Source organism: Tricharina praecox, assembly GCF_024521635.1.
Source record: "Tricharina praecox strain CBS 144465 chromosome Unknown BZA05scaffold_10, whole genome shotgun sequence".
NCBI lineage: Eukaryota > Fungi > Ascomycota > Pezizomycetes > Pezizales > Pyronemataceae > Tricharina > Tricharina praecox.
This window is the reverse complement of record NW_026250412.1, coordinates 818,781-832,140: the sequence shown is the minus strand read 5'-3', so window position 1 is coordinate 832,140 and position 13,360 is coordinate 818,781. Positions and strand designations below refer to the sequence as shown.

General features: G+C 52.0%; 5 protein-coding genes across 5 annotated transcripts; 3 read left to right on the top strand and 2 right to left on the bottom strand.

The window, feature by feature from the left end:
• Positions 1–95: 95 nt before the first annotated feature.
• Positions 96–2,796, bottom strand: BZA05DRAFT_473577 (P-loop containing nucleoside triphosphate hydrolase protein). Its single transcript, XM_051488073.1, has 3 exons — positions 2,206–2,796; positions 1,715–2,149; positions 96–1,660 (listed from the first exon to the last, which is right to left on the bottom strand). The coding sequence occupies exons 1-3, from the start codon at positions 2,738–2,740 to the stop codon at positions 168–170; spliced, it is 2,463 nt and encodes an 820-aa protein (XP_051340115.1). The 5' UTR covers positions 2,741–2,796; the 3' UTR covers positions 96–167.
• Positions 2,797–2,987: 191 nt separating this feature from the next.
• BZA05DRAFT_32019 (uncharacterized protein) lies at positions 2,988–3,623 on the top strand. The gene is made up of 3 exons (XM_051480436.1): positions 2,988–3,042; positions 3,095–3,266; positions 3,348–3,623. The coding sequence occupies exons 2-3, from the start codon at positions 3,154–3,156 to the stop codon at positions 3,484–3,486; spliced, it is 252 nt and encodes an 83-aa protein (XP_051340114.1). The 5' UTR covers positions 2,988–3,042; positions 3,095–3,153; the 3' UTR covers positions 3,487–3,623.
• A 757-nt stretch (positions 3,624–4,380) lies between these two features.
• BZA05DRAFT_32000 (uncharacterized protein) lies at positions 4,381–5,300 on the top strand. Its single transcript, XM_051480433.1, has 2 exons — positions 4,381–4,618; positions 4,682–5,300. Exons 1-2 carry the CDS (start codon positions 4,578–4,580, stop codon positions 5,157–5,159), a joined length of 519 nt encoding a protein of 172 aa, XP_051340113.1. The 5' UTR covers positions 4,381–4,577; the 3' UTR covers positions 5,160–5,300.
• Positions 5,301–5,918, top strand: BZA05DRAFT_31993 (uncharacterized protein). The gene is made up of 3 exons (XM_051480431.1): positions 5,301–5,676; positions 5,747–5,836; positions 5,898–5,918. The coding sequence occupies exons 1-2, from the start codon at positions 5,441–5,443 to the stop codon at positions 5,787–5,789; spliced, it is 279 nt and encodes a 92-aa protein (XP_051340112.1). The 5' UTR covers positions 5,301–5,440; the 3' UTR covers positions 5,790–5,836; positions 5,898–5,918.
• A 2,846-nt stretch (positions 5,919–8,764) lies between these two features.
• BZA05DRAFT_31978 (uncharacterized protein) lies at positions 8,765–9,489 on the bottom strand. Its single transcript, XM_051480427.1, has one exon. The coding sequence runs from the start codon at positions 9,382–9,384 to the stop codon at positions 9,013–9,015; it is 372 nt and encodes a 123-aa protein (XP_051340111.1). The 5' UTR covers positions 9,385–9,489; the 3' UTR covers positions 8,765–9,012.
• Between the last annotated feature and the right edge of the window lie 3,871 nt (positions 9,490–13,360).

Here is a 13,360-nt window from a genome sequence, read left to right as displayed (position 1 = left end):
CACTCGGATACTCAGAGACATAACGTGAATTCGCTTGGTTGTTTCTTCGCAAAAAAAACACCGAAGCAGAATAGGGAAAGATTAAGCAATATGTACGCAAAGTCACCCACAAATAACCGCAATTTCTCCCAAAGCAAACTCCATTTATTTACTGACCTATCCTCCGCTCACTTCTGGTGCATCCCGAACTTGGTGGCGAGCTGTCGATACCCAGCTCTCTGTTCCCTCGTGACACTTGGCTTAACCTTTCCGAAAGCGATCTCAAAGTCCTCCATGCTCACGCGCACACTCATACCGCCGTCCACCTTCACCCTATCCCTGATTACCGCCATTCCACCTTCATCAAACACTGCCCTCCGCAGTGCCGCCGTCGTCGCCTCTCTAAGCAGTGCGTTCAGATCCGCGCCGGAGAAGCAGTCGGCACGCTTGTCTCTTGCTAGGGCTTCGAGGTCCACATCCGGGGCAAATGGCGATTTCCGACTGATGGTCTTCAGGATCTCGTATCGTTCGTCCTCCGTAGGGAGGTCAACAAGCAAGGGCTTGTCGAGACGTCCGGGCCTGAGCATTGCAGGATCGATAACGTCTGGTCTGTTGGTGGCGGCTACGACATAAACGCCCTGTCGATCTTCCAGCCCATCAAGTTCCGTCAGAAGGGTATTTACAACTCTCGCGCTGCTTTCGCTCAAGGAGTCGTCACGTCGGGGGACTAGTGCATCCAACTCGTCGAAGAAGATGACACATGGTTTACTGGCCCTTGCTCTCTGGAAAACCTGTCGTACCGCCCGCTCTGATTCTCCAACGTACTTGTTCAGCAACTCTGGGCCCTTCACCGAAATGAAGTTTGCATGACTTTCGTTAGCGACAGCCTTGGCCAGTAGTGTTTTACCACAGCCCGGCGGACCCCAGAGAAGCACTCCGATAGGCTTGTTGAGGCCAACGGCCGCAAAGAGTTCGGGATCTTGGATTGGCAGGACAATAGACATCTGGAGCTCCTGTCGGATGGATTGCAAAGCACCAATCGCGTCCCAAGTGACATCAGGAACCGTCGCAAAGCCTTCTCGCTTGGATGAAGGCTGGATCTTGGGCACAGCGACGAGAAAGTCGTCGTTGGTTATCGTGAGAGGTGAAAGTTGTTCCTCAGTAAGTTTCGCTGGGTATGCGGCCAAGAAGTTTTGTATCAAACTTGTGGGCCTGAACACATCGACCGTAGTCAAGGTGGTTGTGGTGGGTACGGCGGACGTGGTAGTAGTGATGGTGGTGTCGGTTTGCTGGGGAGGATCGACATCCATCGAAGTGTCACCATCTCCATCGGGAATCTCTTCGATCGGTGGGCGATCCAGCGCCTCAGGACTGCTTTTGAGCGTCTGGAATATGCGGTTGATGGCCGCGCGGCCGGCTTCCGCGGTGAGAGCACTGAGATCCGCACCAACAAAACCGGGAGTTTTCTTTGCCAATTCGCGGAAGTCAAAATCACCCGACAATCTCAGTTTCTGACACAGAACCCGGAGAATCTTTTCTCGGGCCTTCTCATCCGGAACCGTCAAGCAAATCTCCTTCTCGAAACGCCCTGCTCTTCGGAGAGCGGGATCCAAACTGTCCGGTCTATTAGTTGCGCCAATGATCAACACAGGCTTGCCATCGTTGTTCTCCGGCTTTAAATCTTGAAGATCGTTAGTTCTCAGTTCTAAAAGCACCGAAAGACGTCCATACATACCATCCATACATGTCAACATCTGCGCGACAATCCGCCGTTCCATCTCTCGTTGTGCGCTCTCACGCTTTGGTGTGATGGCGTCGATCTCGTCGAGGAACATCAAACACGGTGCCTTTTCTCGTGCTTCCTCAAATAGCTCCCTAACTTTCTTTTCACTTTCTCCAGACATACCCGACACTATTGAAGGTGCCGAGATGGACAGGAAGGGCAATCCGAGCTCCCCGGCAAGAGCATTTGCAAGCAATGTTTTCCCGCATCCCGGTGGGCCATGCAGCAAAACTCCTCGAGGTATCGGCACACCGGTAAATTCGTATACTTCGGGGTGCATCAATGGAAATGCGACGAACTCCAGTAGCTGGTTAACTGCATCGTCTATACCTCCCAAGTCCTTGAGGAGTATATTCTTTGGTGGCTCGCGATTCTCATCCTTATTTGCTGCAAGACATAATAGTCAGTAGACTGTGCGCCACCACCACCGCACAGGTCCATACCTTTCTGCCGTTTTGGCTTTGCTTCATCTCCTTTATCTCTCCGCTTCCTTTTCGGTGAAGCCGGAGGTGGGGGAACAGTGACTCCTCCCGCCATTCCCACGGGCTCAACCACCGGCTGCGGTAGCTCGGTGTTAGGTGTTGACGGCACACTTGCTTTCCCAGCGTCGCTCGTAGCGCCTGAATTCACCCCCCACATATCCGTAATCCTCTTGTTGACAGCATTGCTCTGCTTCTCATCGGGAACCATCATATTGGCGATCTCGAGGCCCTCAAAGTCGCTGTCCAGTTCTTCTTCCTCCTCTTCCTCCTCCCGGATAACATCAAGCGCCCGTTCGATCGACTTTTCGAGGGTTGGCTTCTTGTGCCTCGTGAGCGACGGATCCGACGAGACGTATGCGAAGACCGCGGAGAGTTTGAGCTGCAGCGTCGGTTCGTCCGAGGACTGTTCGGAAACGAATTGGCGCACGAGCGCGAGGACCTTGTTATCCAAGGCCTTCGCGAGGCGGCCCGCACTCGACGTTTTGGCCGGTCTCATCGTTGCGACGGTCGTGGGTTGAGGCGAGAAACTGCAAAAAAAAAAAAGTTCCTGCGGCTCTGGAAAGAGTTGGTGGGATGGGACGCTACTGCTCTAGAGTGGTGGTCCATGCATGACTCGTCGGCTATTTGACGCGCTTGCGCTTGATTTCCGTCCACCTCGTCGTATCGTTCTAGCGGAGCAGACACACAGCACAGACTGCCTCACGAGTCACCAGGCTATCCACAACGGCAGCACACGCGGCTGATGGGATTACATTGCTAAATATAAGGGGTTGTATGGATCTGTCTTGAGGCCAAACAGTGAGTTTGCGGTACCTACGTTGGGCTGGCTGAAATGTTTTCCGCCACCAAGGTCTACCCATTCTTTGCTGGGGCCCGAAACGGCCATGCGGTACACCCAAAGGGTTCAAAATGACCTCACGTAGCACGGCCCATTATGTTGTGGTTGTTGCTGCAGCTCTCCTACGCTCCCCATGCTGTCGCCTACCACCGTCATCCATCAATAATACATCGTCGATTATAATGTAAAGTTATTTCCCCTTTTCTCCTCACCACTCCTTCCCTAGCGATGTTCACTGGATCTAATTACCCTCGAAACACCATAGTATTCACAATTTGCGGCATCGCCATCAAGGCTGTGACGTCTACTCACCACCAGATCGACAGGCACGCGAACGACTCCTGTTGGTGATGCCGCCACGGAGTCAAGCAGTCTCGGGGGCAATTGTTCAACAGTTGCAGTGAGTTGAGGTCCCAGCAAGCCCATCCTGAGGAAAACAAAAGTGGAAGGGATAGGTCGGAATATCCGAACCTTTGGTCAAAGGACTGTACCATTCCCTTTGTTTGGATTACGCTGGCGAATAGGGGCCTACCGAGACCACTGGTGAGATTGAGAAACGGAGGGAGTGCGTACTTCTTAAACCTGTCACGGCCTGGCCCTGTCCAGTGTCGAATAGGTGTTGAAGTGTTCCTTTGCTAAAGTTTAAACGGGACAGGCGTTTGCTGATAATATGTGCATAGGTATTTCGATCCTGTTGACAGATCGCCCGCTTCGCCACCGGATCCAGTTGGGTTGGTGGTCTCCTGTGAGTGTGGGCAGGCTGCAGTGGTAAACAGAAGGAGGGAGCACATTCCTGAAGCCCGCACTTCTTTCAAATGCAACCACCCTATCTGCATATCGAAAATCTCTCCGCACATTTCAGCCCCGAGTACTTGTGCTACGCATGGATGGATGGCTTCTTTGGGAAAGCCGTAAAAGACTCACTCGCTCTCGCTCTCGCCCGCTTCCTTCTCCTTCATCGTACCCGCTTTCTTCATGTGCTCCCCGCACCGGGCTTCCAGCAACTCTCCGAAGACTGCAGGGGCAGCTCACGATGTAAAGTATTCGGTGGGCATAAGGACAGGAATCATCCGCTCAACAACCGGCGGGCCAAAGGATGAAAAACTGATGATGGCGATAATTGGCGGGCACAGGCCAGTGAGGTGACTGGCGGGCCACCGGCAGCGGCAGCAAAGGGAAATCTGGTATGTACATACTGGGGTACAACCACTCATGGAGAATCCGGTTGGAAAGCGATCCATATTGGTCGAATGATGGCCTCGCCAATTCTACCTGCTGCGTGCCACATAGTTATGCAAGTTCTCGTAAGTTGTCTTACTACCCCTCCTTCTCGACGACAGCCCCGCACTCCTGGAAAGTTCTACACCGAGTCGAGTCGCTCGGTCCGGACACGCCTCAATCAAAAAAACATCTACTTGCCAGGTGAGGTACGCGTTATATTCGGATTCAATCTTCGCGGTCAACTTCCAATTTCGGTATCGATGCAACTTTAGTGATGATCTTATTCCCACAAATCCAGAGATTGCCAGCGATGGGGTGAGTCGACGTCGGCCGATACTCAACTAGGCTTCGATTTTACTGACACTTCCAGGTCGTTAGTGCCTTCCTGATCAGCTCGTTCTTTTGCGTGCTTCTTGTCTCTTTTGCCATGATCCTGTGGCCTGTACGCCTCTGGGCCAGCTTCCCACGATTGAAGGCAGCACGGCTCAAGCACCGAGGGAGATACTACGCGCTGTCCCAATCTCTGATAATAACTATTGCCGATCAGCAGCTTGTCATCGGCATAGCAATGCTGGTTGCCGGTATCCAACACCACTATGAAGAGGACTCCACATTCAACCATCGTTACCTTGTCATCCAGCTCGCCGCACAGTGCAACATTGGTTTCGTCGGCGCGCTCGAGTTGGAAGGACGTCCGCTCGAGGAGGAGGGGCACGGCCCAGGATCAAATTCGACGCAGTATTCCACCAGACTTAATTGGGCGCGTATCGCACTTTCGACACCACATTATACTCGAGACGATATACTTGTTCGGTGTAACTCTTTCCAGCTGCACCTACTGGGACGATACCGATAGCAAGCGCTGCTACTAGTACTTTATCTCCATCAACATATTGTTCTGCTATGCGAGGCTAGCATTATTCGTCGTGTGGGTATGGGGTGACTATCTTATCGCCATACAGACGCTCGATCGATGTGCACGACTTTCTTCAAGCCGTTGGAGACGGGCTCCACAGGACTGCCCTCTTCCTACTACTTGCAAGATTGGGCAGGGGTACGGCGTTCAAAACCATCAAAGGATCTTTAGTAGGCTTGCTGTGGATCGCGAAGTCCATGCTATACTAGCTTCCGCCTTGGATGTTATTCCTACCCCGAAAGATACACGCCGTCATTACGCACCCGAGCTTCGGTCTACAGTTCTACGTCGTCTCGATGCTGATGTGGTGGTTCCTTGCGTTCTCCCGGACCATGGATGTGAGGGTGTCGACAATGCCAGTATTGGCTGATTGTGAGGAGCAACAATGGGGCTTTGGACAGATATTCCCCATGCTGATGCTCTTGAATCTGCTGCTTAACACAGTCGATGCCTGGAAGTAGGTTCCCATATCTCAGTGGATCAAGGGGTTGCGCATGCTGACGGTGCATACTTCGCCTACCTACTAGGGAGTTTGACAAACAATCTCTCGCTCGAACCAAAACGTTTTAGACGGAGGCACAAAGGAAGATCGACTGTCGCCTTTGGCGTTGGAGCCGGTGGGACCTTTGACTGGAGACCTGGTGGGGCAAAGGGCGAAAGACTTGCTAACTGTAAAAGATCGATAAGACCGAACGGGAGGCACAATATTGGGCTCGATTCAGAGTCTGCGTCAAGGGGAGGAGGGGAGGAGGGGAGGACACGAGTGATCATCTTTCAGCAAGTCGTTTTCTTTGGGCGAAGGGGCTGGTGGGGACTCGGATGGTAAATCTTTTCATGCGAAATTCGTAGTAGGTACTCTCGACGGGCCAGTTTAATACGTGGGAGAAAATTAAAAGTCGGATTTCAAACTACATATTTCTATACACAGAATGCGGCTCCCTGGAACACCTGAGATGTATGCATATACCTACATACAGTGCAGGCAACAGCCCGAAAAGCCCATGGGCTGGGCTGGGGCTGCTGGGCGGGCTGGATTATAAAGTCGGTGGTTGGTAGGCAGCGGCGCAGGAACGGGCCGTGGTGGTATCTAGAGCTTTCTTTCGACCCGCGGAGCTGGCTGGAAAGGAAAGGTTTGGAAGTTAGTGGTCGCCATAGTCTAGCAAGGCCGCATGCGACAATAATTGATGTTCTCTCTCTCTCTCATGATAGATATGTAACAGGCCCACGCCGGCAGCGCCCTCAAGAAAGAAAGACAGAAAAAAACAGGAGGAAAAAAAACAGCACATAAAATGTAAAGCTACTCTACTAAGAAGACAGGTCCACAGTGGCGGAAGCGTGCCAATGTCGCAAACATTCGCAGGCCTCAATGAGCTCCGGCTTCAACCCAACCATGAGTTTATCGCTACTAAACACTCTTTCTACCTCTGCCGTCGGATGCGGAGGTGATTCTCTTGCGGTTGTTGTTGGGATACAGGAGGTGGCCGTGCCGGATCCACCACCCTCGACGATACTAGCAGTGAGACGCATCATTAGAGCTCACTAACTACGGCCCACCAGCCCGAGCTGGGCTACACGCGTCGGGCTGCGGGCTGGCTTTGATTGGGTTGGGCTGTTGCCTGCACTGCCTACATGGTATCTGGGCGGCGATCGCGACCTGACAGACGGCGGAAGCAGTAGCAGACTAGATGGAAAAAGCTATGATGGAAAAACAACAGTTCAACAGCAGCATCATCTGATCCAACGGAGAGGGCACACGATGCTGAACACTACGATAGCCGTGAAATCTCTGCAGCGCCGAAGAAGAAGGGGGGAGGGGTCCATGCCCATTCATACAGATGAAAAACGAGTGATATACTAAGTTCCTAGTAACCAACACGAGGCAAGTCACCGAGACAACCAATATTTAGGTACCAATCGGGACGTCCCGTGGGTGTAAACGTTGATCTGGTTCAGGCTGACGGCGGCTAAAGTGCGGAAGTTGGCCGGGCCATCGAGCCCTCCGGCCAAAGGCCGGTCTGTCACTCACCTTTCTCACTTGGCATGGCCATAGCGGGTCGAATGCAAAACGATGCAACGGGAAACCAGTAGTTGCCTTACACCCACCAGTCCACGAGCCTCACATTCCTCTCTCCCTACTTCCTACCTAAATCGACGACTTTCCCACGACGCCTCCGCCAAAACCTTCCCAAACAAACACACTCATCCACCGCCTTTCCGAAGAAAAAAAAACCATCCCACAAACATCAAGATGGTTCGCCTCTCACCCGACCTCTCCCTAGGTATAACTCGCTCTCCACGGTACCTGACAAGACGCAGGTCCCACCACCAAACCGCCGCCAGCGTAGAGCTGACTCGAGGTTTGTCGCGAAACACGAGAAGAAGATGACCCAGTCGGAAGTGGCCAAGAACAAGAACAAGATCTCGGGATCCCGTTTCTGTGAGTTATCTCTCTCGCCGTCGCTCTCCCCAGTGCGTGTGCGCATGGGGAGAGAGAAGGTGGTGTGGGCTAATACAAATGGGTTGTGATGGGATAGGGATTCTGATCTTTGTCGTTGTGGGCGGTCTGCTGTTGCAGTTCATCCGTATCTTCTGGAGGTGGTGATTCATACCGGCTGCTTAGTGAGCTTCAACGGTCATGATGGATGCATGCGTTTGAGCAATCGGTCGGGCAACAAACATCATCCCATGCTCCGAATGGGCTGGAATTCACTGTCTACTGTCTACACAATGTCTCAAAAATCTTCCGATAGTTACTCGGTAATGCTACTACAATTGGCTCTTCGGTGACTACGGTATGGGTGATGAAAACAACGACGGCGGGATCTACCTACCAAGTAGTACATTATCACTATGCGACTTCTCGAATCGAAGTGTGGTGGCGGGTGCTGTGCGCGGTAGAAGCTATTGTCTATCATCGTCCCCGAAACAAACACAACAATCGTCATGGGTGCTGCTGTCTACCATACTTTCCGAAAGATGCTTTTCAAGCGGACCGGCCGGGCGGTAACTGGCAAGCACCACACGCTCGGAACGTAACCACGTTATGCGTCACTATGCAAAAGCCACGGAACAGATCGACTCCTAAAGCCACTCCGGGCTGCAAGCCTCGCGGGTGTGCGCTACAGCCCTACATGACATAGCACTCGCCGGTGGTCTCCGTACATACGGCTTGCAAGGGGTGGCACCTGTTAGTCATCGCACAAGTAATGAGATCCTGGCCCCAGAGAGGGTAGAGATACCTATCATACGGTTCATCAACCACCATCGTGCTATGTACATAAGTAGCCCTCCGCAGCAAATTTCTCCTACGATCTCAGGTTTGCGCACGGTCACAGACGCATGTTTCCTAGCCCACAGAATCGAGAGGCTCTTTGGGGAAGTCGCAAGAATGTACATACTATCCCCATATTCGATACGATACCTTGGGTGGCTTGTACCATTTACGTTTTCCGCTTCATCATTTCACGTTCGGCCGTTTCCGACCATGGCAAGTCACTTTATATCCAGTCACATCATAAGAGTCGGGCTGGATAGCGGCGCGGAAACGGAGAGTGTGTTGATATTATATTGCCATGATCTAGCTAGGTACTTAGGTCGCATGCAATCAATGAGTAAACAAAAACGAAATCCAGTCACATGTGACATGTTCTCAGTTTCCATCCCGATTGGTAGAGGTCTCAATCGTTGCAAATCCCGACCTATTCCATCTCTGCTATTCCAGCCCATTGTCTCCACTCGCCAGATGTTTCTCCTCGCCAATCAGGTGCTCCTCCTCGCCGATCGTGCCCTCAAACTAGCTTCGCATACCCGTTCCATTCGAGCGAACGGAGTGTATCTTTGTCGTTGAATGCGGGATACGTCCTGGATCGAGGAAAGACTTCCCAGGAAAGGTAAACACTCGAACGCCGATAGCTTGAAAGATACTGTAGATGATGCATACGATCCGGGGAACAAGGCGTACGATCCGGGGAACAAGGCGTACGATCCGGGGAACAAGGCGTACGATCCGGGGAACAAGGCGTACGATCCGGGGAACACGACCAATCAATCTCAGTGCCAGCCCACACTTCACCCAGCCAGCGAGAGGAACGGAAGGGGATAGGGAACATCCGATGATGATGATAAAGTAGGACCTGGAGCATGCCAGGTATGGAGTCCCCAGCATGAGCGGCAGCCTTCAAGTGTCAGGCTGACTCTAGGTCCCTAGAATCCGTGGATTCGGAGGCCGTGGGTCCGAAGGCCGGATAACTACGGCAATGAGTGCTCCGAAATGTATCGCATGGGAAAACGCCAAGTCCCGCCGGACTGAGACTTGTCTCCGACCTTCAACGGTGATGGGGTATGGGGTGGTGGAGTGGTACGCCCAACCCTTCAGGTCACCATCTTCGGGCCCCGGATAGAGGGGCATGGATAGGTATTTGAGATTTCCCAAATCGTTTCGGAGCTGTAGTGAATATTTCTTCCGGAAGACGCAGAGGATAATCGTGAAGATAGTTGACAGTGAAGGCTCGCGTCTTGGCTGCGGAGTCCGTTAGCATACTGGGTCAGGTTATAGTTGACCGTCAGGGTTACATACTTGCCGGTGCTAAATGGATATTCCCCTCCTAAGCTGATGGTGCGGCGGTCGGATCGAAGCACAATTTGTTGGCTGTTTTGACCTGCTACTGATAACGGGCCGGTCTCGAAGATCTCTGGGGGAAGGCGGATGAAGGAGCCGTTCGTCGTGAACATGTACTCAGTATGAGGATGTCGATGGCATGCCAGGTACCCGAGGATTGGGTATCCTGTGGAGCAAGACTTCAATCTTTTTTAAGGGAAGGCCTGTTTCGAAGGTCCGCAAGAAAAGTTGGAGAAACAGAGAAAGTCGTTCGAGTCGTGGGGGGATATATCACAATAAGATAAGAGTCGGTTCGTAAGATCCAAGAGAAGGCGGATGAAGGAACCGTTCGTCGTGGGTGTTTGTTCGGTATGATGCCAGAGACGGCGTTCTTGGGGAGCGAACATCATGGGAGACAGCAAGACCTACTTATACACTACGGCAGGATCGCCGTAATCGGTGCCCGTACAATTCCAATTCTCGTTTCCAAACCGGACTCGGCGAAATGCAAACTCCCTCTAGCGTTAACTGTTGCCTGCTCGAGCTTTCGAACCCCACTGGTCAGCGTTGGGCAGTACGATGGAGCGGGCCACTGCAGATCCCGGGCCACACCACTAAAGAAATCAAATATAGCATTTCAATGCGTCCCATCCGGCCCCACCATTATCCAACATCCACCAGGTATCCTAGCCTGATATCCGTCTTCACTACCATGCGCACCAGCCAGCATATACAGGATACGCCGCCAACCCCGTCGCATCGTGTCCTGCACAGTTCTGCCAAGCTGTGGGCACTGTTGTCGTCGTCGGCTGCAGAAGTACGAATTCCCCACCCGTCGACATTTGCCTTTCCGAGGGCGTGATAACTCGCGGTCCTTGGACATGGAGTGGTCAGTCCCATTCGTGTTGCTCGCGGCCAGAATTATGACATCGCCGATGCTCCGTAAGATACCTAGCTGAGATGTGCGGCGCCGAGCTCGCTCTAGAGCCAGTCACACATCACAGACTAGGGGCGGCGATCGTCATTTGTGGATTCCGTGTCCGGACGCCGTGAGATAGTTCGTGGCGAATGGTGGATGGTGAATGGTGGATGGTGGATGGGGGATAGTGGATGGTGGATGGTGGATGGTATCACATTTAAGGCCCTATCGTGGCACATATTGTGGCCGATATGGCATGATGGTGCTGCAAACACTCATGCGGTAAAGACGTTTCTTTCGCGCTGGATGGCTATTGATATCATTCCCATGCACTCACAACACTGCTTCTGGGCTTTCCGGGCTATTTTCGGATGTGGGTCCACAGCTCAACAACCACATGGCTGAGATCAAGGTTTGCTTAATCTAAAGGTCGCATATCTCAGTACCTAGCAGAAGATAATTCCGGCCTCAGTTTAGGTGTTCCCATGCTAGGTAAAGTGCGAGATGCCGTCAACGTGCGAAAACTGATCCTGAATTTGTCAAACCTCAAGGAAATTTCTCATAGCTGTTTCCCATCTGTAACCGGCCAGATGGCGTCCAGCCATAGGAGCCAAGAACGTAGGAAGATGTGGTATGAGTTACCCGAGTTATGGCTGTTCGGAAATCGGATTTTCGATCAAGACTACGATTTCGATGGAGCTGAGACCGCTCACACGAAAGACCAGCCCATGACCATTGCATAGGTAGAGCCTTTGGTGCGCCGGGGTGGAGATGGGTCGACATTCACCGGCTTTACGAAAACGGTCGAACTCATTGTTGGGCTTTCAATGGGTCAAACGTCGGGCTGGATGATTTTGGCCGGGAAGCTCGTCACCCCCGTAGCCAGGGGACACTACCGAAAGCTGAAAGGAGGCTCATCGATAGGGAGATAGCGGAGAAGGGATCCATCCAGTTGGCCGCAGGATGGCGGACTAATCAGAGACGACCGGAATCTAGAATTCCGCATTCGGTGGATACATTGACCGGAAACGACAATCCGGAGGGATATCACACCATTTTGTAAAAGAAAAGAAACAGTAGTAATATCACATTTTTTTACCCTCCCCTGGACCACACCGTACTTACTGTTGATCGTACTGCAGACGGATAGAGGATGGGGAACACAGATTGCCATGATCTGGATAGGCCGCTTTTAATGAATGAACAAACAAAAACAAACCATGCACTTTACCAAGTAACAAATCATACTCGGATGTTAAATGCTAGGCGGATTTCGGGCAATTGTTATGGTTTCTTCTTCGAGGGTGATATTTGCTGCTGATATGCACCACAGCATTCGGTCTGGGCAACCGCAAGCGGTATCCACAGCTGCCATGGCTCGCTTCCGAGGATGGTTCCGAGTATGTACTTAATTAAACGCAGAGGCCGTCTTCCTATCAGCGATGCAGCCTCATCACCGATCACTCACGCCACAGTTCAACCCAGTGGTTTCCGCTAAATAGTGCGCGCTAGCCAAGTTTTCTCCAGTGTTCTACATGGTCTGGACGGACTAGAACTTCTAGAAGCTGAATATTATGGAGGCGATGGTTTTTGTTATAAGTGTCATCTGGGAAGCATTGCAAGAGTCGATTAACACACAAAGTTAGTCATTGAAGGGATGACTTTAGTCACCGAGCAGGAATGACAGAGTAAATCCGTGAGACTTCCGGTCGCCTGGGCCGCCACCCCCCATAGTACTCCTCCCCCTACTCCTAGCCACTAACTAACGAATCCACCCCACAACCCACCTGCCATTCCACCCGGGGTCCATACAAATGGAAACGCGCAACCCATTCCATTTTTCTATTCCATTTGAGGTTTGAGGACCCCTAATCCAGTCCCGCCTAGGTATTAATTTTATAGGAGGGCATAGAAATTGTCGATCCCGTCCACTGTTTGCCGGACGGGGGCCGGACGGGGGCCGGACTGCAGTCGACTGCAGTCCGGTAAGCTCCTGGTAGCTGTATTCCAGCACATAGGTATCCCGCTTTCTGTGGGATTTCCGCTTGTGCGTACTGTATAGTGAAGGGGGGGTAAAAAATACGCTTTTTGGCGTATCGGTACGGTCAAATAGCGTAGAAATACGGTCAAAATACGTATTTCACCGTATCGATACGCTTTTTTCCGTAGCGGTACGGCCACAAAGCGTATTTTTTACCCTCCCCTTCACTATACAGTAGGTACTCTAGTTGCTGAATGTTTTGGCAATCATGCATCCGTCGCATTTCGAGATCTCCCACTCATGCCACCCGGTTCGCGCAGAGGGACGTCTCGAATCAAAATCAACAATCGGCATGAGCCCTCTCGGCACCCATCCACAGTTTCTTCCCTGTTGTGTAGCACTCCCATACCAATTCGACTTGCGCCTTGATAATTTATTGGCACAGCTTCCATGAAGAAACCGTGATTATCGCGCCCTACTCCAAGCAATTTATCAAGCGGCTATAGCCTCTTTAGCACCCAGCACCCGAGCATCTGCTACTAGTTATTACCATCCACATTCGAGTGTGGTGCCGTCCATACTCTCTAGAGTATCTATCCTTCTCATTCTCGGGAAGATGAATGTCGGAAGTATGAACGTAATGG